This window comes from Neopsephotus bourkii, unplaced genomic scaffold (genome assembly GCF_033783945.1).
Source record: "Neopsephotus bourkii isolate Nb327-2 ecotype Australia unplaced genomic scaffold, CSIRO-AGI_Nbou_v1 NB_1723, whole genome shotgun sequence".
Taxonomy (NCBI): Eukaryota; Metazoa; Chordata; class Aves; order Psittaciformes; family Psittacidae; genus Neopsephotus; species Neopsephotus bourkii.
In genome coordinates, this window is record NW_026902197.1 from 478,885 (window position 1) to 505,831 (window position 26,947).

A 26,947-nucleotide genomic window follows, 5' to 3' on the forward strand; every position below is an offset into this window, starting at 1 on the left:
TTCACCCTGAGATAGAATAGATTTATTAGCAAGAGGTAATCAGGAAACATATATTTTTACAAAAAAATGGAAATATCTTTTTTTTTTCCTTTTTTATCTTTTCCAAACAAGCTGTAAGTTGAAATAGTTTTAGGGCTTGAAAGAGAATTCTCATACCACGAGGTATTGCTTACAGCAAAAGTGTTGTGGTTGTCGGAGTGGAGCATGCCTGCCACTGTAGAGTTAAACTGTGTTTATATACTGTACAATGTAAAAAATACATGGTAATATTCACAGAATAAGCACTACATTACTATATTCCTGCTAGAAGGTGGTTAGACAGGATTACAGTATATGTAATAAAAACACTCGGTCATCGTTTTCTAATTCTACATCATGTTACTCAGAGTGGTCACAAGGTTTACGGATCTACAGCATATCCACAGAAGCTTGTCGTGAGCCGTATGCAGCGAGGAGAGCCAAAGGGACGGTTCCATCTTCCCAACGCAGCAGGGAGCGGGGCAGGGGCCGAGGGTACCGGGGGGGAAGAACTTCATCGTGGTCTCTTCCCCCACCACACAGAGCTTGCCCTGGGGCATCACCACTGATGCTGCCCCAGCAAGAGCTGCTCCATGCCACCGGGAGCCCCGTGGGGCCCCTGCCCCACCGCCAGCCCCCTTGAGAAGAGCCAATGACAAGAAGAACATCATCATCATCATCATGGAAAGAGCCCGGGACTCCAGCCACGTGTCGGTGCGTGAAACCTCAGAATGATGCGGGAAACCCTATGCGGGGTCTAAGAGCGGCCTAAGAACGGGGGGAAGGGGGGAGGGGGTTTGCTCGGAGAAGCACAGACGTGAAGTCACTCCAGGGCGTCCAACAGAAACAAACAGGTATTTACAGGGTGGGACAGCGTGTGCAGAGCGGCCGCCCGCCTCCGCTCCGCGCTCACGAAGGCAGCTTGGGCTCTATTCGCAGGGAAGCTTCGTAAAGGGTTTCTTCATCCATCACAAAGGAGTGATCCAGCAGGTACTGCGTCACCTGCGGGAGGACAGACCATTGCTGGGCAGGACTCACCACTGCTGTGCCCAACCACAACGGGTGAAGGCAGGGCATGGGAACAGCCTGAGCAGTAAATGAGTGGCAGGGAAGAGCCGGCAGCTCCTGCCCACCAGCACGGGCACTGCACGTGCTTATCTGATGGAGATCCCAGCCTCCGCCAGCCCAGCTGGGAGCTGTGGTCCAGGGCACTCGGGGTGCTCCAGCCACCACACATGGGAGGTGGCATCACCAGAGGCCTGGCCTGGGCGCCAGCACCCAACAGCCCGCACAGGGCAGGTCCGGCAGTGCTGACTCAGGAGGTTTTGCTGTACCTGCAGAGCTGGATGCAGCAGAACCTCCCCAGCAGCCAGAGGGTGACTGCGGTGCTGCGGCACAGGGAGTGCGAGCCTGGTGACACCTTTCACCTCATCACATGGGTGGGGACACCTTTCACCTCATCACATGTGGTGACACCTTTCACCTCATCACATGGGTGGGGACACCTTTCATCTCATCTCATCTCATCTCATCTCATCTCATCTCATCTCATCTCATCTCATCTCATCTCATCTCATCTCATATCTCATGTGTGGGGCCACCACGAGGCAGAGGCCACCCAGCCCCAGGGTGCAGGGTGTATCACATGCTCTGCTCCCAGCAGGGAAGGCACTCCATGTCTCCTGTGCCTGTCCTCCTCTGTTACACCTTGCCTGACACAGCCCCTACACTGGCACAAGCCCCTACACTGGCACAAGCCCCTACAATGGCACAAGCCCCCACACTGGCACAAGCCCCTACACCTACACTGGTTCTGACTTAAAGTTCCTACAGAAGCATCACATCTTCCCCAAGGGAGCTGCCAGAGTTGAAGGCGTAGGTGCTGTGATTTAAGAGGGAGACGAGGAGCAGAGAGACCGTGTGGATCTCAGGACAAGGCCAAGGCCGTACCTTAGGTTGGTGCTCGATCTTGTAGGAGGTTTGCTGGAACTGGCGGATCTCCCTTATGATGTGTGAAATCTGCCCAGAGATAGAAGACAGGAGCTGTAACAGCACAGCAGGCACCACCAGCACTGTGTCCAGTGCATGGGCAGCCAGTGGGGCTCGCTCCATCCCTCCAGTGCAGCACAACCCAAAGGGCCCTTGTTTCACCCAGACCCGCTCCTCACCAGAGTGAACCTGGCTCTGTGCAGGGGACATGGGTGGCCCTGAGCTGTGTGGCTGATGGGGGCTTTGGGGACTGCACAGACCCAGCCAGGACCCCAGCGCTGAGGCACAAAGCTCCAAGCCGGCGGGGCTGGGCCACTCACCATCCTCATCTTGGAGAAGTTCACCAGCCCGTCCTCGGTGTAGTTGGGGGTGCCCTCCTCGATGAAGGCCAGGTCCGTCAGGTACATCCCCAGGTAGGGCACACACGGAGGGTCACAACTTCGGGAGCAAACCAGAAGCGAATGAGAATGAAACCCACCTTACCCAGGGGCTCTGGAGCGTCCACCAGTGATGCACAGCCCGTGGGGATGCTCCCTGGGGAGATGGGGGTGTTCCCCAGTGCCTGGCGGTGATTTGCCTCTTCACGGTCCCTTTTGTTCACACCTACCCACACCGCTGCTCAAAGGAGCAGCCAGGATGGACAGGGCTCAGAGCCACCTGCTCTAGGGGAAGGTGTCCATGCCCATGGCATGGGGTTGGGACTGGAGGAGCTTCAGGACGTGGTTAGTGCAGGCTCTGCAGTAACTGTGAGCCCAGCCCCAGCCCGCAGCCCCCGCCGGAGCACCCTCCTCCACTCACTTTTTCAGTGCCTCCCTGAGGTTCTTGAACCTGCCCTCGGACGACACCAGCTTCTGCAGCTTATCAATCAGAGCCTTGGTCTGCAAGAGACCCGCGCGCCCCATGAGCCCTGGCCCCGCAGCCGGGGCACTGGGATCCCGGGGTCGCTCCCAGCCCACCCTGCCCAGGACATCGCCCCCCGAGCGGCCCCTTGGCACTGCCACAGGGACAGACTGCCCTGGCCGCTGCGCCCGGCCCCTGCTGGCATCCAGAGCAGCCGCTCCTCCGGCACCTAAGGACAGGCTCCGCACTCAGTTCCTCCCCTGCTCCCGGCTCTGCCTTCACCAGAGCCTGTGTTAACTGCAGCTTTACCCCTTCGTGGGTAAAGAGACCCGGGAGCCCACGGAGCAGCTCTGCTTGGCAGCCCCGGCCTCCTCAGGCTCTGCACCCTGCAGCTATGAGCTATTTCTGTACCAAGTAACACAAGAATTCGTTCTGCTCATCCATAATTGGCCTCAGGAGCCCAGAACACCAGTTTAAAGAACCATCTGTGCGTGTGATGGAGCTACAATGACTCTTTCCCAACAACATTCCAGGTGGACACACGAGGAACATTTTTCCCACTGAGAACAATCACCGTTGGAATAATCTCCCCATGGAAGAGGTGACTCCCCAGTTAAGGCTCAGCTGCACAGGGTACAGCTGGGTCATGCTGGGTTGGACCAGGGGGTCCCTGTGTCCTCCCTGTTTCATCAATGCCTGGGTCTGCACCAGTCCCCCCCACTCCCAGCCCACCGGAGCCTGCCCTGCTCCCCAGCGGGGCCATCCCCATGCCCTTACCTGCTTGGAGACCTTGAGCCAGGTCTTCTTGAGGCGGAAGATAGCGCTGCGGTTGAGCGAGGAGGTGATCTCCAGCACCGCGTTGTAGTTGTGCAGGCACCGGCAGATGTCCGCCACCGCCACCCACTTCTCGATGGCGCTCACCCGCGCGTTGATCTCCTCGTTCCGGATGATCTCCGACGCGATCAAGTTGCTGACCTATGGGAGACACCGGCCCCGGCCCCACTGTTAGGATGGGTTTGGTTGCACCCTGCAGCCTCGCAGCGTTCCCTTCACTGCAGGAGCCCCAGGAGATGCCCCCTGATCACCTTCTTCATTCAGGAGATGCTCAACCTGTAACAGGTCCCTGGGGCAGATCGCACCCACTGAGCACGGTTGGGGCAGATGCACCCCCCAGCCCCTGCCCTGTCTTTGCCCATGTCCCCACCCCCTCTGTGGCTGCACTCACATCATTGAAGTGTTTTGTGTTCTTCATGATGTACGGAGTCCTTTCGTTCTTCTCCAGCTTCATCCAGCCTTGCCCAAAGAACTCTCTGCAAATGACAATGTTCATTTCCCCTTTGGGGTGCCCAAGCCCTGCAAGTGCCACAGCACCCACATGGGATGTAGATACTAGGACCTGTGCCCCCCCCAATGCCAAGAAGGGATCACATGGATGCACTTGGAAGTGTGATGGATGCGGAAGGGTCTCCCCAAGCAGGTCAACCCAGGGACATCAAATCAGCCCCAGGGTCAGGCCCCGCAGCTGGGCTGAGCCCCGGCTGGGGTAAAGGCAAAGCAGGAAGGAAGGGATTGCACCCTGTGGGTTTAGCCTGGGCAGGCTGCAGGGAGCTGCGGAACAGCCCTTCCCCAGCACGGGGACCACTCACTCGTAGGGGATCTTCTTGAAGACCAGGTGATCCAGCAGCGTCAACTGCTCGGCGATTTCCAGGGCCGAGTGGTTCTCAAAGGGCTCTGCTCTGACTCCCTCAGCCTGAGCGAGAGGGAACAGGAGGGTTCAGAGCATGCTGAGACCTCCTGTGTCGTGCACACAAACCAAACCCTGCTGCCCCCCCTGCTATGGGCTGCAGCCCCTCTGCAGAGCGGGGCCCCCCACGGGTGACCCAGCCCCGGGGACCCTCCCGGTTGCCAAACCCCCCCGGGAAGGGGGTGTGAAAGTGGCTCTGGTGAGCAAACAGCAGCAAACACTGGCGGAGCTCCCTTGGGGGGCTGTGGGCGCCCAGCAGGACACGGGTGGGGGGCACACCTGGAAGGACACAGGGTGCTGGATGGGCAAAGGGCACCGGTGGCAGCCAGCAGCACCCTGCACAGTGCAGGAGGGCTCGGAGCACCCGTGAGGGTCCAGCTCACAGCACAATGCACATGAGGGGGTCGGGGAACCTCCATCATCCCAAGGGGCACCCCAAGCCCGCACTGTGCCTCTCACTGCAGGTCCCTGCTGCTGGGTGGAGGGACAGACTGAGCCCTCTGGTTTTGGATGTCTTCTCCAAAGGTTTCCAGCACTCGTGGAACCCCGGGAGGGATCTGAGGAGCACCAAGAGAGGCAGGCACGGAGCCGCTGTTGTTTCAGGTGCACCCAACCTGTTTGAAGTGGCTCCGGGGTTCCTCTGGGAGCAGGAAGGCAGCGAATGCACCATAGCCACTGTGATGGGTTTAAAGCACTCCACATTCCAGGGCTCTGCTCCCAGGGGAGCGGCACCGACACCAGCAGGGCCAGTGCCCATCGCTTGGAACCAGCACACGGCAGTGCTGGCACAGGGCTGGGCACACAGTGGAGACCCATGGGGCTTTTCCTATGTCCCTCGGGCAGGCACATCCAGTGCAGCATCCTGCCAGTGGTGCAGCACTAACAGGGCCAGGGCAGGGGTGTTAGTGCTGCCTCTGCCCATTACAGATCCAGCTGTGCTCACAGCTGGCCCTGTCCCCATCAGAGTCCCTGCTCTGTAGCTGCACGCCTGGCCTTGGAGAGCTGCTCTCCACCAAGCGGGGTGTGCTGGACCACGGGGATCTGTAGCTGTTCCCATCCCAGTGCGTGCCGAAGGGGAAGGGTGTTTACCATCTGTACGACCTCCTCCAGGGTTATCTGGTTGTCTCCTGGATCCTCCTGTGTCAAAGTCCTGCAGCATGAAAAGGCAGCGTTACTGTGCTGGGAGAGCATCAGACCTGCACCATCCAGCGGGGCTGTGCAGGGCACTCTGGCTTTGCACATATTGGGGTGCGTTTTAGGTCCCATTTTAAAGAGAAAACAACTCCTATCCAAGCTATTCCTCCCCCAATGTCCAGGAAAAGCAACCCCCACCCTCAGCGCTTCACCTTATGATGTTGGCAGCTGCTTTCCTCTCCTGGGTCAGGAGCTCGGGATCATGGATAACCTCCTCCAGGAAGCCGATCACTCGGAACTTCAGCTCCTCATTGGTTTCAAAGTCCTGCCAAAGGCAGCACAGCCATGGTGTTAACGTGGATCCCCAGCAGCTCCACTCCCTGCCCAGTTACACCCAGCCAGAACCAATGGCCCCACAGTGGGTGGCTGCTTGGCCAGGGCAGAGGCTGCCTCTTCCCTGCACAATCCCAGTTCACCATGCCCGGGAATCAGGAATGGGCCAGGAAAGCACCGGGCTCACTGTGTATCATTTGCTTCATTAAAACCAAGTGTCAAATTGTCTTTGCAGCCGGATCCTGGCTGCACCAGCGCATGCAACGGAACTCACACCAGCATCATGTCCAAACGCAGCCCCTCGGCACCCACCTGGGAGTGTTTGGAGACCCAGTGCCGCAGCACGTTGAGGACACGGTTGGTGGCTGCTCTTCGGATCACAAACTCCTTGTCCCCGTTCCGCTGGTCTGCTGGGAAGCCTGAAACTGTCAGCGAGTCCTTAGCACAGCTCTGACTCCATTGGGAATCGCTTACGGCAGCCGGCATGCCAGCACTGCTGGAATGAGCAGCCCCACTTTCCCAAGCATCCGTAAGTGCCTCCTAAGGGCAAGCACCATGTGGGCAGCTCAACCATAGGTGCAAAGGGTTTTACTGCCTTCAACCTGCCCATTCCCGGGGCAGCACCCACGCCTGGCACCCACGGACACAGCGCGGGGGCTGCCCCCCGAGCAGGGTGCTCCTGCAGGGAGCTGAGCGTGGTGGAGATGAGCACCCCAGAGCCATGCCAGCAATGCCGGCAGCGCGGGGCAGGGTACCTGCACTGGCGAGGGACATCCTGCGGTACTTCTCCTTGGTGGGGGTGCCCTCGTTGGCGCCCGCCGTGGCGATGGCGAAGGCGGAGGCAGCGGAGAGGGCGCTGCGGGTGCTGTCGAGCTCCCGGCAGGACGGCATGACCACGCCGTTGTTGTAGGAGAACAGCGAGAAGTCTGGGGGGAGAAGGGAGCCCACACCGCTGCGGGGACCACCCCAGCCCTGCCTGCAGCCCCAGGCATGGGCAGCCCCTGTGGAATGGGGCGCGGGGAGGTGTCGGTGCAGACCATGCTCCTCGTGGAGAGCTGGCTCCTGCCACTGGGGCAGCTTTGGGGGCCTCCATGTCAAGAGAGTTCATCCAGCCCAGCTTTAGCAGGAGCTAAGCCAAGAGGTTTATAGCTTCTATAGATGGTGTAAGATAGCTACAGAGGGCACTCGAGGGGATAAATCCGTACTGGATGCCAGCCCAGGCTCACACTGAGCAGCATAACTTGCTCCTATGGCACCAGACTGACCCCAGGAAGGGAGGAAAGGGCCGAGAAGATCCGGTAAGATGGACAGAACCAGACAGGTTCTGCGTTTCTCTGTCCCCTTGCAGAGAGATGGAGGGTGCAGTCCTGCCCCCCCAGGCCCGCAGCATCAGCAGCTCTGCATGGGCAGGCTCAGGGACAGTGGCAGCCCAGGGTGATCCCACAGGATGGAGCTGGGTGATCCCACAGGATGGAGCTGGGTGATCCCACGGGATGGAGCTGGGTGATCCCACGGGATGGAGCTGGGTGATCCCATGGGATGGAGCTGGGTGACCCCATGGGATGGAGCTGGGTGACCCCATGGGATGGAGCTGGGTGATCCCATGGGATGGAGCTGGGTGACCCCACGGGATGGAGCTGGGTGACCCCGTGGGATGGAGCTGGGTGGTCCCACGGGATGGAGCTGGGTGACCCCACGGGATGGAGCTGGGTGATCCCACGGGATGGAGCTGGGTGATCCCATGGGATGGAGCTGGGTGACCCCACGGGATGGAGCTGGGCTCCCTCAATACCTGATGAGTTTTTGCACTTGACGGACTTGGGAGTCGTTGGAGATTTTGTTGGGGAAGCTTCAGCTTCTGCTTCATCGCTGTGGTTGGGATCCGTGTCCGACTCCTCCCGGACTGACACCTCCGAGCCTGTAACAGGGAGCACAGGGAACCTGTTTACATCACCGGACATGTGCACGTCACAGCCACGGTTTATCTCTTCCAGGTTTTCCTAGTCTGAATCATCCCAGTGGGACAACCAGGTAGAGGATTGGTCTATGATATATGGAAGAAGCTCTTCCCTGTGAGGGTGCTGAGGCGCTGGCACAGGGTGCCCAGAGAAGCTGTGGCTGCCCCATCCCTGGCAGTGCTCAAGGCCAGGTTGGACACAGGGGCTTGGAGCAAGCTGCTCCAGTGGAAGGGGTCCCTGCCCGTGGCTGGGTTGGGGCTGGAGGAGCTTGGAGGTCCCTACAACCCAACCCAGGCTGGGATCCTGGGGTTCTATGACTTACCCTGCTTGCCTGGCAGCGGCTCCTCTTGCTTTTCCGCAGCTGCTTCTCCTTCGTCAGGGATTTTATTGGGGTAGTTACTGGACACGTACAGTTTGTTTATGTCCAGGGTGGTCTTGCTGAAGGGAGCCATGGAGGAGTACATGCTTGCATAGCCGTTGGAGGAGCAGCTCAGGGCAGCCAGGTCCAGCGCCTTGCCCCCGGTGATGATGGGGATGTTGAGGGAGAGCTTCCTCCGCCGGCTGGGGGATGAGGACTTGGTGATGGAGAGGGGGGGAGGCGAGGAGAACTTGCGGTTGGCCCTGGGGGATTTGGGGGGCTCGCCATAGAGCAGCTTGTTGTTCTGGCTGTTTGCAAAGAGCAGCTCCAGGGACCTGGGGGGACACAGGGAAAGGCTGAACTCACCCACTCTGTGCGTGCGGCTGCAGGGATCCTCCACCGCCAGCAACCGGCTCCCTCTGCTCACCGGGCGGGGATGGCACTGATGGGCTTCTTGTAGATGGTGATGAGCTTGTCGAGGACGACCAGGGCGGTGGTGAAGACGCGGTAGGAATGCAGGAAGGTGTTGAGGAAGTCGATGCTGAGGAAGCGCAGGTCCGTCAGCCTCTCCAGGAGCCGCTCCACGCTCGCATAGCGGATCTGCAGGACCTTGCAGGAATTCATCGTTTTACTGAACCTAATGTCAACATCATCACAATACAAGCTGGCATCAGACCTGCAGAGAAACAAGATTTCTGTGGCTCCAGCCTGGAACGAAACCAAGAGGAAGTGGGACAGCAAAGGGGCCTCGTTCACACGAACGCCCCTCTGTAAAATGCAGCTGGGACTAATCCCAGGGAGGAGGTAGGGAATTCACACCCAGACTGATGGGAAACACCATAGAGTGCTCAACGGGCAGAGGCTTGTGCACAAAACATGCCCCTGGGGCACACCATGAACCAGGACCCTTCCCCACGCCTGACAGCAAAGGGGCCCCCCCGATGTGCTGGGGACACCCTCTCGTCCCCATGGCTGTGCCCGACCCCCATTGTGCCACACAATGCACCCAGCACCCACCAGAATGACAACCCCTGCACCCGTCTCTCCTGCTGCTTCCCCCCTTTACTGTTATCACCTTCCCCCTTAGACCTCCCCTTGCCCAGCCGCACACAAACCTCCTCCCAGCTAACAACGGCTCCCAGCAGCGGCACTGGCACCAGCACAGCCCAGTGCCGGGGCTGTCACTGGGCTCGCAGGGCAGGGCAGCACCACGGGAGCTGCTCCGTGGGGCCCGGCCCCGCAGCACTCACTTGATCATCTGCGGGACGGTGACCTTGGAGTTCTCCTCGAAGGCGTTCATCATGAGCCCGTTGCAGCGGATGTTGTCCACGCACTGCACGAGACATGGCGGGAGGTGGGACCAGGCGGCGAGGACACCCCCCTGCTGCCCGGCTGGGAAGCACCCTCAGAGAGCCTGGGCTTACCCAGACAAGGCAGCTCCTTGCTAAGGCAGGAGCAGTGGGACACAGGCACAGGGTGCCCAGAGAAGCTGTGGCTGCCCCATCCCTGGCAGTGCTCAAGGCCAGGTTGGACACAGGGGCTTGGAGCAAGCTGCTCCAGGGGAAGGGGTCCCTGCCCGTGGCAGGGGTTGGAGCTGGAGGAGCTTTAAGGTCCCTTCAACCCAAACCATTCTCTAGTTCTATGTTTTGCACAAAGCAAATGAAGAGCAGATGTAAACTGTACCACGAGTCTGGGCCAGAGGAGAAATCCAAGCCACGTATCTGCACATGCAGACAGAGCACAATGGGACAGACCCTGCTCCTGTGCTGTGACTGTGCCACCTCCCTCCTCCTCCTCTTTGAGCCACCAGACAGCAGAAAGCTGCTGGGGATGTCCAGGCTCCCAGTGCCCCCAGCTCCAGGTCTCCTCTGTATGGAGCCCTGGCTGCCCTGGGCTGTGCCCAGCCTACCTGGCTGATGTCACTGGTCCACGCAGCCTTCTCCTGCCGGGATGAGGCCACAAGGATAACGGTGAAAGAGGAGGAATCTTTGGGCTCCACCACGATTTTGAAGTCGAGGTGGTCGATGTCCTGCCCTGATGCTTTTGCTTTGGAATAGAAAGCACACACACAGTGATTGTGAATAGTTGTGTGTGTCCCCCCCCAGTGGGTGTTATTGGGGTTTGCTGCATTCTGTGGGCTGTCTGTGGTCCGGGTGGGACAGGTTCACTGGGCAAAGGGTCCCTGTGTTGCTGCACCCTGGGAGTGCCAGCGCAGCCCTGGTGCCGTGTGCCAGGAGAGAGCCCACAGCATGTGCTAGAGACCTCTGGTGAGGACCAGCAGAGCCTGGGCTGGCGCCTGATGCCCCTGCCCATGGCAGGGGGTGGGAACTGCCCGAGCTTTCAGGTCCCTTCAGCCCAACCCATTTCATGGTTCTATGGTTCCATGTCCCCTGGGGCTCTGCCCAGCACGGGGGCTCCTACCGTCCTCATCGGTGCTCTCCGGCTCCTCCACCAGCGTGCAGTCGATGAGGGAGATCACGCCGTTCTGCAGGGGCAGGAAAGGGCTCAGTGTCGGGATCCCCCTGGAGCCTGCTCCACACCCCAGCCCCCGGCCAAGGGACAGGAATGGGGCGATGCTGCTGAGGGCACACGCAGCCCGTGGCCAGCTCAGTGCCTGCTCTCCCTGGAAGGCAGCAGCTCCGGCTGCAGGGCTGTTGCTGGTTTCCTGTACAACCCATCCACTACTTTATGTGTACACTATTTCATAGGGGCTTAGGTTAATTTTCCGAGGCTCTGTTCCCAGGGATCAGCTCCGTGCCACCCGCTGGCATTTTCACACTGATCATTTCACACCCGTAATGAGCAGTTCCTGTCGGGTTCCTGCCCAGTAACTGCAGAACTCCACCGACCAAAGCCGAGTCCTGGGCCCGGCGCGGGGGAGCCCGAGCGCTGTGCTCGGGGCTGGCTGGGACCGCGGCTCCCACTGAGCAGTTGCCCCGGGCTCTGCTACAGATCACAACCTCTTCCATCGAGAACTCGTGATTTCCCGTGACCCAGAGCTCCCCCCACAAGGTGCCTGCACCCCAGCACACCCCGGTGCCCCCGTCCCACCTTGGTGAGGTGCAGCTTGCCCCCGGAGCCCCGGGTGCAGATGATGAGGTGCTTGGAGAAGAGGAAGCACTGCCGCTCGCCCTCCTTGCGCAGCGAGAGCGAGCCCAGCCGGCCCCGCGTGATCTTCCCTTTCTCCGACATCGGCACCTGGATGAGGGAGCCTGCGGGGGACAGACCCGGCCCTGGCACCGCATCCGGCATCCCGGCTCTGCAGGACCCGGCCCTGGCACCGCATCCGGCATCCCGGCTCTGCAGAGCCCGGCCCTGGCACCGCATCCGGCATCCCCGCTCTGCAGAGCCCGGCCCTGGCACCGCATCCGGCATCCCGGCTCTGCAGGACCCGGCCCTGGCACCGCATCCGGCATCCCGGCTCTGCAGGACCCGGCCCTGGCACCGCATCCGGCATCCCGGCTCTGCAGGACCCGGCCCTGGCACCGCATCCGGCATCCCGGCTCTGCAGGACCCGGCCCTGGCACCGCATCCGGCATCCCGGCTCTGCAGGACCCGGCCCTGGCACCGCATCCGGCATCCTGGCTCTGCAGGACCCGGCCCTGGCACCGCATCCGGCATCCCGGCTCTGCAGGGCCCGGCCCTGGCACCGCATCCGGCATCCCGGCTCTGCAGGGCCCGGCCCTGGGAGCGCTGCCCCCCCGTGCCCCTGTGCAGCAGGGCTAGGAGCAGCCGTGCCCCCAGCCCAGCCCTCTGTGGGTGCTCCTGTGGTTCCCAGCGGGCCAGGACACAGCCCACCGCTTCCCTGGCCGCAGGGAATCACCAAGAGCCGTGGCACACATTCTGCTCCTGAGGCAGCACAGGGCAGTGCCCAAGCCGAGAGCGAGGCGCTCTGGAGCAGAGGACATTCACACAGGAGCGATGTGTTTAACTGCCACTGAGCACCGGGCCCCACGGGGAGGGATGGGGGATGCAGGACGAGGGCTGCAGGGTCTGTGCTAAGGCAGAGGGCACAGACTGAGCGCACTCCCACCTTGCCTCACGAAGGTCTGGCTGGTGTCCAGCAGGATCTCGCAGCCCTCAATGATCATCCTCTCGATCGCCAGGTTCTTCCGGATGTTCTCCGTCTCACTGACCTCATCGTGCATTATCCTGAAGGAAGGAGAGGAAATCGGAGCTTGGGTGAGATCCACACGAGTGGCACCTCAGGGCACTGAATGGGCCCCAGTGTCAGGATGGGAAGGGATGGAGAGGGACGGGAAGTGATGGGCAGGGACGGGCAGCGTGGATCTGACCTGGACAGCTCTTCCAGCTTGGATTTGGCATAATCCAGGCTGTTCCTCTCCACGTGCTCATGGGGGGTGTGGGCCAGGAGCTCGTGCAGCGTCAGGATGTACCTGGGGATCTGCAGCGCAACAGGACCAGAGCGGGGCATCAGCATGGGATGGAGGGGGCACACAGGGCTGCAGGCACTGCTCCTGGGGACACTATGGGGGCACCATGACTGGGGACACTGTGCCTCATGCACACTGATTGGGGGGTTAAGGAAAGCTCCTTGTGCTGAAGCTTAATGAAGAGGCTGTGGGGTTTGCCCAGGACCCTGCTGTGCCCCATCCGTGTCCAGAGGTGTGGGATAACCAGGAAGCAGCAGCTGGGAGCCCAGCGATGGCCTGAGCAGGTCCCAGGAGCAGCACAGGAGCACGCAGGTCCAGCCCCAGGGTTTTGCTGTGGTGGCACAGCCGGGGCTGATCCTGGTCACCTGGAACATGGGGTAGGTGAGGAAGGTCTCCAGGGTCCTCTCCTCGCAGTCGGGCTTGGCCTCGTAGTGCTTGAGCAGCTTGTCGAAGTCGCGGTTCTGCTTGCAGTGCGCCAGGATCTGCAGGCTGTACTGGTGGTTCCGCACGAACTCCTGGTAGATGTTCAGCATGGGCAGCAGGATGTCGAACAGGTCGGCTGCGAGCAGAGGGGCAGGGGGTGAGCGGCTCCGGAACGCGTGCTGGGGTCCCAGCACAGCCCCTCCTGCTGCTTGTGCAAGTCCCAGTCTGGGTTCCAAAGACCCCCTCTAGCACCAGCTGAGGGGCTGATGGGACACAGTGATGCTCCAGCACCAGGCCTCCTGTGCACACCCCAGCCCACCCCTTCCAGCACCCGGCAGGACCAGGAATTGGGTTTTTCTGGGGCTTTTTGCTCCAGTCCTTGCCTCCATGGCCAACAGGAACAAGCACCATCAACAGGCATCTCTGCTGCCGCTGGTTATAGCACAACAAATGCCTGTTCAGCTGCAGGAGGAGGAGGAAGAAGAGCGCAGGCTCAACTGCACCCACGAGTGAGAAGGAAGCAGGATGAGGAGGCGAGAGGCACTCACCCAGCACGAGTGTTGGCCAGCTGGAGATCCTTGCCTTGAGGCCCTGGTAGAAGATCTGGTGCAAAAACATGATGGTTTCGCTGGAAGGCAAAGCAGGGGGTGAAAAGGCTGAAGAGCAAGAGCAAAGAGCGAGCAACCAGAGGAAACCACCAGCAAAGAGAGGGCCCTGGGACCGGCTGGGAGGCGGCTGCATGCGGAGAGTCCCACAGGGAATGATGGATGAGGACAGAGCAGGAGAGGGGGGAGCTGAGCAGCAGGGAGCTCCCTTCAGAAGCGAACCCACCAGGTAGGACAGCCCCGACCCCCTTCCTGCAGGGGAATGAGCGCCCTGACACCCATTCCCAGAGGCAGGCAGTGGACACCAATGCGTGCCCACCGGGATGCCGGGATGGTCCCTACCTGTTGAGGAATATGCTGCTGACGTCATCGTGCGTGATGGGAGGCTTCTTGGAGCTGGCGGCCATGCGCAGCGGCCGCAGGAAGTTGTTGACCAGGATGTGGAGCTGCTGCACGTACTCGGCCTCGGCCTCCAGCATGCTGAACACCACCTGGTTCCTCTTGCGCATGCTGTCGGCGTGGGGCGACCTGATGTAGTCCTGGATGATGGTTTTCCACTTCCTGCGGCACAGCCAGCCCCGCAGGAAGCTCTGCACCTGCACACGGAGCGGGGCTGCGTCAGAGCCAGGGCTATGGAGCGGGGCAGGCATTCGCTGGCCCCGGAATGAGGTGTGCGCTGTTACTGCTGCTACTGGTGCTGCTCCCACCCAGCAACAGTTGGGAAACCAGCAGTAACTCATTTACATGCACTCTTTGCAGACACCATCCTCTTTTCCCTTTACAGAGGCACACAGAAGAGCCTTGCAGGCTGCTCCATTCCCTGGCAGTGCTCAAGTCCAGGCTGGACACAGGGGCTTGGAGCAAGCTGCTCCAGTGGAAGGGGTCCCTGCCCATGGCAGGGGTTGGAGCTGGATGGGCTTTGAGATCCCTTCCAACACAAACCAGTTGGATATCCTATGACTATGTAAGAGATGCTGTTTGTGCAGGAGCCAGCACGGGTAGTGATGCCACGTTCACCAGTGAAAATGGGGAGCACCCCACAGAGCAAACACAACCAACAGAAGGGCTCCCCCATTTTCCTCCTAAGCCCCCCCATGAGGAGGGGCAGGTCCTCACCCGCTGCCCCCAGCCCCACACGGAGCACATCTCCCGCACCACCACCACCCCGGTACCCACCTTCTTGATCTTCTTGATGTCGCTGTCATCATCGCTGGGCGTGCTGCTCTGCCCGGCCTGGATGCGCTCGTGGTCCTTGAGCAGGGAGGCGATCTGCGGGCACAGAACGGGGGTGAGCGGCACCGCAAGGCACATCCCAGTGCATCCCAGCGCATCCCAGCATAGCCAAGCCCTGCAGCCACACAGTGCCTCCTGTGCCACCACATACACAGGGACACGCTGCGTGGATTGGGTCTTAGTGGGAGATGGGCAGAGGAAGCAGAGAAGGAAACGTGCGGAGCTGCCGGGTGCCACTGACCCCCCCAGCACCCCTGAACCCATCACAGGGGCAAAAACAAGTTGGAGAGAAACAGCAGAAAAATCTCCCGTCATTTGCACCCTAAGGCTTGCAGATGGACACAGAGCCCGTCCCTGCAGTACCCTGCAATGTGCTGGCTCTGGGCACATCTTGGCCAGGACCCATGGCATGGCTTTGTTGGTGCCATAGCTTTATTTTGGCTTCTGTTTTTAAGCTGAGTGAGCGGAATTTGCACATGAAAGTAGAAGCGGATTATTTGATCTCTGCTTCAAAGCGTGGAAAGCAAAAAAACCCCAAACCAATGCAAGGTAAAATCAAACACACCTGGACACAGGGCTGCAGCTCCAACCCCAACCCTCAGTGAACTGCAGGCATCACAACACATCTCCCAGCTCTGAAAGCTCCTAGGGGTGGGTGCTCAGCATCAGTGCTGCTCACCCTGACTTGGAGCTAGGACTGGACCTGGGGAGCTCCTGGGGGTCCCTGGAGACACCCCATAGAGTGCGTGCAGCCGGGGTGGTTTAGGGGCTGATCCAGTTCTGCTGGAGAGCAGGACTTCAGTGGTGCCAAAACCGCTCCTGGGAAAGGTTTGTGCTCCCCCGACACCCCAGATTCAAAGCAGCCATCAGTGTACCTGGACTCATGGCCAGGGATTGCCATGAACCCGCGCTTAGGAACTCCAGCATCCCAAATTTAGGGAAGAGACCACACTGAGGATGTGGCAAACCCCTCCTGTGCTCAGTGCCCACCTCTCCTGCCCGCACATGCACCCTGCTGGGGCAGCCACAGCCGCTCACTGCACGGCTCCTGCAAGGTGAACCCCGACAAGGGGACCCCTGGCCCCTCTCTGCAGGGAAGCCCCATCCTGGTGCCATCAGAGCCAGTGTCACTGCGCCAGCGCGATGCCACCGCGCTCCTCACCTCGGCCTTCAGGCGCTCGATCTCGATCTCCCCGTCCTCGATCTGCTGGCGGAGTTGCTTGGCAACGGTCTTCTCCGTCTCCACAATCTGCAGGAGATGGAGGTACTTCTGCATCAGCGCCTCGTGCTCCGTCGCCAGGGTCCTGTAGCTGCGGGCAGACACGGCCGTGAGCATCCCTCCTCTGCCGCCCCCGGCACACGCACACGGAACCGGGCTCTGCACACACGGAGCCAGGGCTCTATGGGCTGCGTTGGGTTGGTTTCTCCTTCCTGGCTGCCTCACACTGCCCTGACCCCTCCAGCTCCAGGGACCCGCAGGGGGAATGAACCGGAGCCAGTTCTTGCAGTCTGGGATGCTGGTTCCCAGAGCGGAGCGGTCCAGGAGGACTTGGGTTTCCCCCAGGGGGGGACAGTAAAAACAACACAGATTTAAGGAAATGGCAGGAGATAAAACCCCACCAACCCAACACCATGGCCAGGGCTCTCCCCCTGAGAGGGACACTTGTGCCACAAGCCTTCACACTGGCTCTGCTGAGGATGCTGCACCAGATGAGCTTTCTCTGCCTCCTGCATTCAGCACCCAACTGCTCTCTATCTCCTGCTGCCAGCCCAGACCCTGCTTCACCACACACGTGGCACCAGGCTGGCTCCTGACCCCTTCCCAGGGCAAGTGCCCTGCATTAGCAATCCCGCAGCACAGGACCTTGGACAAAACTCTTCCTGACCAATTTTGCTACTCCAGACAAAGCCCTTCCCGATGGTCTTTGGGCCTGGCGGTGCATCAGGCATCCCCCCAGCACTGGGCTGGGCTGGGCAGCACCGGTCTGCCAGGGTGTGACAGGGATGGGGACTGGGATGTCTCAATGCAGCCTCCTGCTCCATGGGAGGGTCTCTGACACAGGGCTGGAGGTCAAGAGCCCTCAAAAGCCCGCAGCTCAGTGGCTCCCTGCCTGCAGCCTGCCCACAGCTCCCCACGGCTTCACCCTCACACCCCATTGCCCGGGTGTGCTGGTGCTGGTGATACCTGGCATGAGCTATGGCTGCAACCCACTCGTCACAGTCCTTGGCATCCTCCGTCCGCAGCTCCAGCGTCTTCTGGTTCTCATGGTTGAAGTTAACGGTGAAGTAATGCTGCGGAGCAAGCACAGGGTGAGGCCCCTGCAGCGGCCCTGGGGCAGCGCTCTGTGATCCCCCACAGGGGGCGATTCGAGAAACAAAGGTGCTGGAGCACCGGGGAACGGTCTGAGAAACAGGCACCGGGGAACGGCCGAGCTGCGCCCTGGGTGGGAGCTGCTCCGTTACCGCGGCGGTGCCCGCGGGCTGAGCGATGCTCCAAGGGGAAACACCACAGACCCGAACCCCCCAAGGTCCCAGGGCAAGGGGAGGAGGAGCTGGGCCCAGGCTGCTGCACCCCCGGGCTCCGCAGCTGGTGCCTGGTGCTGGCGCTGGTTGGTGCCCAGGCTGGCCCGGCTGCGGGCACAGGCGGCCCCGCACGGGGCTATATTTATCCTCCCTTGACATTTGCGGTGCCTGTGCTGCTCCGAGGTCTCCTTGGAAACAGGGAGCACGCTGCAGCGCCGGATGCTGCCCGCAGTACCTGGGCTCAGGGGAACCCACAGAACAGAGCTCATCCCGGCGCTGCCTGCTCCTGTGGGTGAAGGAGGGCTCTGAACCGACGGGTGTGCTGCAGGAGCCCCCCCCCCAAGCCAACCTGCAGCACCCCTGTGACCACAGCCCCCCTGTGCTATGGGAACACAGATGGGCACCCCAGCACAGGCAGGAGCCTGTGTGGGACCAGCCCCACCACTGGCTGCAGGCAGGGATGGGCAGCGGGTGCTGCACCAGGGCAAGGCTGAGACCCATCCGGCCCATTCACCACCCCTGTGCTGAACAGAGCTCACCACGCTGCCCCAAAGCAGGGCAGCATCTCCCATCCCTACCCCTCAAGCTTTCCCTGCCCTCCCTGGGCATCTTCACTGCCTTCCCGTTCCTGATCAGGCCCAGGGATGATAAGGAAAAGGATCTCCAGATGGAGACAGGAGCCTTGCAGTGAAAGCAGGATGCAGCCGGTCCCAGCAGCACAGACACCCATAAAATCACAGAACCACAGACGGGTTTGGGTTGGAAGGGACCATAAAACTCATCCAGTTCCGACCCCTGCCAGCTCACCCCTGCCCATGGACACAGCTGGAGATGCAGCAGCTCCTCAGCTCTTTGCTTCTCATCCACCTTCTTCTCCCTCCCACCCCAAACAAGGCGTTTGTTGGCAAAGAGACATCTCTGGCAGCAAATTCACCCGGCACGTTTTGGTCTCCGAAGCCGTGTGGTATCTACACACCTCTGCTCACGCCCAGCTCTCCTACGTCCCTTCCCTTGCAAACAGCATCCGAACGAGCTCATTGCATTGGCCAGACTGGAAATCCTGGCCCATAAACACCAGCTCAGGACCAGCACCCGCCATGCTGGGGGGCATTCCAAACAAAACAGGGACACAAGGGGTGGGAAAGGCCCTGCCCAGCCCCAGTGCCCCCACGAGCTCCAGTGCCACAGGGACAAATCACGCTGACACCCGCAGCACCCAGCAGGGTCCCCGAAACACAGGGAGATGCCTCCAGGGCTCCCCCAACTCGGTCCTGGAGGAGGGGATGGACACCGAGCCCTGGGTGGCCCTTCCTGGGTCCACTGGGGTCAATGCAGCCCCTGAGGTGCTCCCATGGGAGAGGGCACCCAGGCAGAGCCCTGCACCCATGGGGCTACGGGAGCCTGATGCTCAGCTCTGGGGCTTGCTGGGGTGGCAGAGACCAGGGACCCCGCTCTGCCCACTTGAGGCCCCTCCTGGTGCACCGGCACGGAGCGGTTTGGTCCCACATCACCCACCTTACACCACAAGCTCCAGTTTAGCCAAGGGCCGTTTCAAGGCTGCGGGCAGCGGAGCTGAGCAGAAGGGTCCCAGCACAGCCATGAGGGTCTGCCCAGGACGGTTCAGCTCCAGGTGGAAGGAACAGGCAGGTCCCGGAGCTCCCGTGTCCCGGGTCCATGCCCACGCAGAGCCCGGGGAGTGCAGCGCACTCGGCAGGAGGAAGTTATTTTATATTTGAATACCAGAACTCCCACCCCCGTTTATCTCCACCTGAATTACCACTTCCCTGTCACCACACTGACACAGCCACCGCGGCATCCATCCGGGAGCGCTTCCAGCAGCGCCGGGGCCGGGGCTGGGCAGCAGGATCAGCTCCTGCCACCAGCATCATTCCATAGCCAGCTTCCCAGGCAGGCTGTGCTGCCGGGCACCGGGAGCAGAGCAGGAACTCCCCACAGCTCCATCTGCTGCTTCCCACAGCCAATATTGGCTCCTTTGAAGACCTCATTAACTCACAGCCGTGGAGGCACCAACGGCCCTTCCCCAGACCACCTCTCACTCTGCTTCCCTGCAAGCTGGGCAGGTGCAATTCCTTCATCAGTCAGTAATTGTGGGGCATCTTCCAGCTTCCCCCATGTCCCCGTGCCTGCAGGAAACCTGGAGAGGGGCTTGGGACAAGGCCTGTAGGGACAGGCCAAGGGGAATGGCTTGAACCTGCCCGAGGGGAGACTGAGCTGAGCTCTTAGGCAGAAGCTCTTCCCTGTGAGGGTGCTGAGGCGCTGGCACAGGGTGCCCAGAGAAGCTGTGGCTGCCCCATCCCTGGCAGTGCTCAAGGCCAGGTTGGACACAGGGGCTTGGAGCAAGCTGCTCCAGTGGAAGGGGTCCCTGCCTGTGGCAGGGTTGGAACTGGATGAGCTTTGAGGTCCCTTCAACCCAAACCATTCCATCACTCCATGACTCTGAGCATCTGCTGTGGGACGCGTGGCCCCCCAGCCCTGCCACCAGTGTCCAGGTTTCCCTGGCCCTGCCTGCGGGTACCAGGGGCTCTGCTCCAGGGTCACCCATCCGGGAGGGACCTGCCCCATCCCGGCCCCCTGCTCCTGCTCCCAGCCCCGCTCCCGCTCCCACTTCTCCCGCAGAAGATCCCCAGCCCCACTCGGCTATTTTCACTGAGGGGTGAGTACAATAGCGAGATGCTGCTCAGGAGCTATTTCTGCTTCCAGAACCTCCACAAACGACTTTGAATTAATGAAGGAGACTTCCCGGGTGATTAATGTGCAGGGACTATCTCCCAGAAGCGTCCTCCCACTTGTCTGATGTCCCTGGCAGGGCTGGCACAGCGATGCTCTGCCCTCCTGCCATGCCCAGGGCTGGGGAACCAAAACCAGAGGAGGGTCCCTGCGCCCGGGCACGGGTCCCTGTGTGCTGCAGGACGTGGGTGCCGCTGTCCCCAGGTGCAGGTGCCTGCACACCCCAAGATGAGCTCTGCCCGCTCCCATGTCCCTGAGTCGCCCAGTCCTGCTCCCCGTGGCTGGATGCTCAGGCACCTCCATCCTCCACATTCCCATAAAAGCTGGTGGGATGCGTTAGTGCATTTGGCACTGTGCTGGGTGGGTCCCCAGCTGGGATCTGGCAGGGACACAGGTCCAAGGTCCCGTGATCTTGGGAAGCCCCAAGTCCCCCGTGTCCCACAAGGAGCCACGTGGCCTTTCTGCAGGGATGTGTAAGGGCCATTGGTGAGCTCCACAGCTGCAGGAGCCGGGCTCCCCTCTGCACTCACAGCACAGAGCACACCAGAGGCTGCACCCCACAGAGCATCCCCACGTTGTGATGGACAGGGGGGATGCTCCTCCTGCAGCCACATCAGCAGCGCTTGGCTCGGGTGAGAGTGGGGGGAGCAGGACTAACCCCAGCAATGACACCCATCACCTTTACCTGCACAAAGTGGCTTTGCTGGGCCATCACAGCGGCCTTTCCACCCCATGGGAGATGCCCCCCACCCCTCTGCAATGGGGATCCCCCTGCCGCACCCGGCACCTCACAGCTCCATCACCCACAGCAGGAAGGCACCAGCCGCCTGCTCACAGAGCTGACGGTTATTGCAGCTGACATAAAGGGCAAAGGAGGAGACTTCTCCTGCTCTGGATGGATGAATCCAAACATCCACAGCCAGCAACGGCAGCTTTTAACTTCCCTGACCTACATACCATGTGCTCTGGGAAGACAGGACCTGGGCTCGCAGGAGGGGATGGTGTCAGGGAGGCCATTGGCTTGCTAACAGTTAGGAATACATCCCAGGGGCTGCAGTTCCTCTCCCTGCTTCAGGACAGGCAGTGAGGATGCTCATGCACAGGCACCAGAGCTGAGCATGAACTGCACCAAACCGAATGGGGCAAACAGCAGGCAGGGAGCCTCTGCTCCAGGGGCTTCACCCATGTGAATCCCACCCTCAGCCTTGGGCAGAAACACGTTTAAAACAAACACCCATTCTTGCTCTCTATGGCACATCATCCGGCAACGCTGGCAGACAGGCACGCAGGCATCACCACCGCGCAGGCATCGTCGTTACCACGTAGGCATCACCGGTACCACAAAAGCATCACTGTTATCACGCAAGCATCACCGCTACCATGCAGGCATCACTGATACCACGCAGGCATCACTGGTATCACACAGACATCACTGTTACCACACAGGCATCACCAGTACCATGCAGGCATCACCAGTTCCACACCAGTACCAGCACCATGAGCAGCCCCGACCCTCCTCACAGCTTGGAAATGGAGCCCTGGCATCACTCTATAGTGTAATTAGTAAAGATACCAGTGTTATATCAAAGTCCTGACCATGGACATTCATACCCTGGCCAGACTCACATGTGAACACCCCTCTAATGACTCTGCACCTTTGTGTTTGCAACACATCTGCAAAACGTATGTGCAGCTGAGAGAAGGAATTGGGGCTGCTGAGCTATTGGGAAGGTTCCTTCCTTCCTCCCCTTGCTTCTTCAGCAGAGGTCATGAATCTGGTGGGTGAGAAGATGTGACAGAAGGGGACAGGCTGGCATCACGTTTAAACACGGAAGTCAGGGGATAACCTGTGGGTCACGAGGAGCTGAGGTTTAGGATCACAGACTGTGATTTAGGATCAAGAAGCTCAGATCGGATGTAAACACATTGAGGAGCCTGTGCTGGTGCTCCTGCCACCTGCAGCTCCTCACACAGAGCCTGCCTGGGAAAACTGCTGTCATTCAGGGTGCATAGAAACCCAACGGGACAGCCCACCGGGGAAAGGCAATGGGGCGGCCGTCATGGCAGAGACCCAGGTGAGTAAATCGAGGTGAGTTAAGCTGATGGGAAGAGCCAAACACCTTGAGAAAGCCACGGGATCCCCAAACCACCCTGTCTGGATTTATCTGACAGCTCTGGGGGAGCTCCTCAGCCCAGCCAGAGCCCGTTCCCGCAGAGGTGACGTGTCCTGTGCTCAGACCCAGCTGCAGTCACCTCACCGCCATCGGTCACACAGGTTATAGAATGCCAGAACCCCAGACCGGGTTGGCTTGGAAGGGACCTTAAAGCTCATCCAGTTCCAGCCCTTCCCACCTGCCTCCATTTGGGACCATTTCAGAGCCGCTTGTGGGTCCCCTGCCACTGCTCCCCCTTGCCTAGAGCCCAGCCTGGCTCAGCCACAGGGCTTCCCAAAAGGGGACCCCAGCATCCGCTGCTGCTGCAGCACCCAAGCATCCCCAGCTCTGCATCCATCCCACTCTGCCAGTGCCCCAGGGACGGTGCCATGGGGCAGGGTGCCCTCAGTGACTCTGATTTGTCTCAGCACCCACTGCACTCTGTGCTGCTGATGCTGAGATGTGTCTTTCTGGTGCCCTGCTGAGCTGTGCAGGGAAATGAGCCTGGCTGGGGCTGGACACGCTTCAGGGAGATGGAAGAGAAACTCCTTCCTGATGTGTCGGTGGAACCATTCCCACAACCCTTCTCCCATGCCACTGGGAACCGTGGCCACCCACACCCACCAACTGCCCCCCCGTCCTCAGCTTTGCATCGGGTCCAAAACGCTCCCTGGGTCTCACAGACACAAATGTGACACCGGTGCCTGGCACCGCTTCAGGGATGGGGCAGAAATGCCCAGCTCCAGGCTGTGTTCCCAAGCAGCCCTGGCTGGGGGGGAAGGACTCGGCTCCAGAGAGCTCCCAAGCCCCAAGCCAAGGGCTGAGCCCAGTGTCACCACTTGACAGCAGCACATTGGCTCTGGGCTGAGACACAGAGGGCGGCTGGTCAGGAGCAGCTCATGGCACTGGGGTGTGGGTCTGCAAACGCAGCTCAAGGATGGATCCATGGAGCAAACCTGGCTGCAGTTCCCAGTGCCGGATTCATGGGCACTGGAGAGCCCTCACCCAGCACTGAGGCCTTCCTGGTCCTGGCCCTTGACATCAGAGATGGGTCAGCTCCAGACCTCTGCACCCGCTCAGCTCCCCCAAAGGGATCCCACTTTGGCTGTGCCCCATCACATGCAATTCCACCACGTCCTGCCCACCCTTCCTGCAGTGCAGCACAGACCTGGGGGGTCTCCATGGCCCCTTGCCACCACGATGCAGGAGATGGGACGTGGGAACCACCACAGCATCCTCCCAGCAGAATAAAGGGGAGGGTTTGCACCCTCGTTGCCCAGCACCACCAGCACCCCGACACCCTGCACCGAGCAGGACAGCACAGGCAGACCCAGCAGAACCCTCCTGCAGCCGCAGCCAGGCCGGAGCCCACCCAGCCATAAACCATCCTCCATCTCCAACTGCTTCAGAGGAAATGTCCCTTGTGAGAAAAGGTAACAAAACCAGGAGGGACAGATCCCGTCCCCTGTGCCTCAGCTTTCCAAACAACTCTGCTCCTTCATTCTCACATGCCCCTTATGCTAAAACACACTGCACTGCCAGGAAAAACACCCCCACCAAAGCACAGTGAGTTTAAAGGGAAGGGGGGTTGAGAGCCCCACCTTTTAAACACTGACCTTTATGGAGAGCTGGGAATGCTTCAGGCTTCATTTCCAAAAGGATCTAAACCCGGAGCTCCTCTGCTGCAGGGAATTCTGCCCCCAGAGCTGTGGCTGTGACCGCCCAGACACAAACCGGCTCCACACCAAGGCATGGTGAGCATGGGCAGTGCTAGAAGTTTCCTCAGCGCCCGAAAGGGGCTGCCCAGGGCTTGGCACCAACCGGGCTGGCAGGAGCCGTGCTGGGGGGCAGAACCCGGGCTCCTTCCCCTCGGAACCCCGCTGGCTCCCTCGCAGAGCCCGCTGCGGGTCTGCACCATCAGCATTCTGCTGCTCATCTCACCCATGGGCCATTCATCAGCCTGCAGAGCAGCGGGCCCCAGCGCCCAGGCTTCCCCTCACATCCCTCCTAAGGAATTGTAGGGGATTACAAGGCAGACACTGAACCGTGGTGAACGGGCGCACAGCAGTGGCCTGGTTCGTGTTTGATGTGGCCGGATCTCACTGCACCATGGCCCCAGCCCCTCGCCGACACTGGGGATAAACCTTCCAGGTGCATTCGGAACTGGAAAGGGGCTGTGGCACCCTCCCATCTTGTTTACCTGCTGGAAAATCCCTCCCGCACAAACACTAGGAGTCAGAGCACGGCGAGGGATGTAAAACCTGGGCAGGAGGCTGGGTTTAAACCTGGACTGAAGCCGACCCAGGAACATGCAGGAACATCTATTCCACTGCTACCTAAAGGGGCATGGCTGGGAAAACAGGGCAGCAGCTTGTCCCCCTTGCAGCCGTAGCTGATGCAGGGGAGGCTGCTCTGAAGCCAGAGGAGGCAGAGCCCTTGCATAAAACCCACACTATTTTGATCTGAGCAGGGAAATGTTCCCATTCTCCCAGCCAGGAGCAAGGAACTGTGCCATGGAGCGATGGGGCTGCATCCCTGGCTGCTGTGGCAGGGATCTGGGGGGCACTAAGCAGGCCGTGAGTAACTAAAGGTTAGTAAGGGGCCCATGTCCCCCGGCTGCCCCTCACCTGGGCGGTGCCGTGGAATTTGTCCCGCAGCCACGCTCCCAGCACTTGGAGCCGCTTTAGGCAGGAATTATGCAAGCCCTGCAGAGCCGGACCGGCTCGGAGCATCCCACAGCCCCCAGCCCCGGGGAGTCACCCCCGCTCCTCCTCGCCAGGGCTTCCCGGTGCCCCCTGCGCCACCAGCGCCGCGCTCCGGGGGTGAAGCCAACCGCAGCGGCTCCTGACCACGCTCCTGAGGCCCGAGGGGGGTTTGGAAGCTCTGGCAGCGCTGGGCAGGATCTGCACCCCCGGCTGGAAGCCAGCGCTTCCTCCCCCGTACCCGGCACCAGCCCCATCCCTGCCTGCCAGCTCAGGCGCCACCGTCACCCACCAGACAAGCTGCCACACCGCTCCCACGCTCGGAGCCACGCTGCCCGCCGGGGATAGCACAGCCAGGGCACAGGAACCCACCCGCGGCCCAGGCGGGTGCTGCGGCCGCGGGGGACCGGGATTCTCCCAGGGCCTCGCAGCGGCTTCACTGTTTTGGTGCGTTCCACCTGCGGGTGCTAACGTCTGGCACCAAGCACCGGCCCTGCGCGGGGCAGGGGCCTCCCACGGGACGGGATGTGCGGTGCTGCCAGTGGGTTTGCGGCGGGAGCACAAACCGCACACGTGGGGCGCAGGAAGGGGCTGATACCCGCACGCCATCACCTGCACTGCCAGGGGCCGGTTCACCCCCAGCACAGCGGTAACCCCGGGGGGGGGAATACGGCGGCTGCACCGGGGAAACGCACGGGGGGAGCTCCGTGGCCGCCCCGCACCGAGCCCTGCCCGGGCCGCGAGCGCGCGTGGGGCTGCGCTAAGTGCGAACCGTGGCCGCCAGGGGGCGCCCCGCGCCGCAGCCCCGCCGCAATTACCGGCGGTTAATTAACCCCGGGGGGGGCACGGGGGGAGCATGCGGGGGGGGGGTCAGGTCGGAGCCAGACACCCCCACAGCGAACCCCCCCCGCCCCGGGGTGCGCTGCAGCGCGGCACTGCCCCCCGCCGGGCATCCCCCGTCCCCGGTACGGACCAGCCGCATCCTCCGCCCCGGGGACCCTCCGGGGCACCATCCCCGGGCGGTGCCGTGCGGGGTGGGGTGCGGCGGCCCCGGTCCCCCGCGGTGCCCACCTGCTTCTCCAGGGAGTCCTTGGCCGAGAGGGAGGGCTTGGGGGAGGGCGCCCGGTCGCAGACGCAGCCCTCGAGCAGGTAGAGCCCCGAGGGCCGGGAGCTGGAGTCGGTCTCGAAGTAGAAGAGCATGTTCTGCAGCAGCGCGAACCACTTGGTGTGCCATTTTGTGTTGTCGGAGCTCCGCTTGCTCAGGTAGCCCTTCCTGGCGCCGTCCTTCTTCGCCAGCAGCCCCAGGTAGGTGACGTGCCCGTCATTGAGCCGCATCCCCTTCTGCATCGTGCTGGGCACCGCCGGCTCCTCACATGGTCCCCGCCGGGCGGCCGGCGGGCGGGTCCCTGGCGAGCAGCCGCAGCCCCCGCGCCCGCATCAGCGGCTCCCGCTGCCCCCGGAGAGCCGGCGGCCGCCGCGGCCGCTCATACCGCGGCCGAGCCCCGCCGCCTGCCCGCGCAGCGCCTCGCCTCCAGCGGCGCCGGGGCAGCGCCGCGTCCCGGAGCCGCGACTCCCGCAGACGGGCGGGTCATGTGACGCCGGAGCCGCCGGCGGCACCGGGAGCCCGTCAGAGCCGGGCCGAGCTGAGCCGAACCGAACCGAGCTGAGCCGCTGCGGGGCTGGCCCTGGCCCTGCCGCCGGCTGCGGGGGTGGCCGCGCCGCGCTGCCCGGGGCCGCCCCCCTCCGGGCTGCGGGGTACCGGTAGAGCCGGAGCCTGCCCCGGGCAGGGGGA

General features: G+C 61.5%; 1 protein-coding gene across 2 annotated transcripts; it reads right to left on the reverse strand.

The window, feature by feature from the left end:
• On the reverse strand, positions 1-26,634 carry RASGRF1 (Ras protein specific guanine nucleotide releasing factor 1). 2 transcript variants are annotated; one of them, XM_061376616.1, is made up of 27 exons: positions 26,227-26,634; positions 17,215-17,321; positions 16,192-16,339; positions 14,973-15,065; positions 14,139-14,392; positions 13,740-13,819; positions 13,134-13,327; positions 12,670-12,779; positions 12,408-12,526; positions 11,426-11,586; positions 10,796-10,859; positions 10,284-10,420; positions 9,625-9,707; positions 8,802-9,011; positions 8,339-8,709; positions 7,851-7,976; positions 6,814-6,984; positions 6,371-6,483; positions 5,938-6,050; positions 5,681-5,741; positions 4,494-4,597; positions 4,073-4,157; positions 3,625-3,822; positions 2,806-2,885; positions 2,328-2,445; positions 1,969-2,037; positions 1-1,020 (listed from the first exon to the last, which is right to left on the reverse strand). In XM_061376616.1, exons 1-27 carry the CDS (start codon positions 26,500-26,502, stop codon positions 928-930), a joined length of 3,738 nt encoding a protein of 1,245 aa, XP_061232600.1. In that variant the 5' UTR covers positions 26,503-26,634; the 3' UTR covers positions 1-927. The 2 variants fall into 2 exon arrangements, with proteins under 2 accessions (XP_061232600.1, XP_061232599.1); XM_061376615.1 differs by having other exon boundaries at positions 8,802-9,050.
• Between the last annotated feature and the right edge of the window lie 313 nt (positions 26,635-26,947).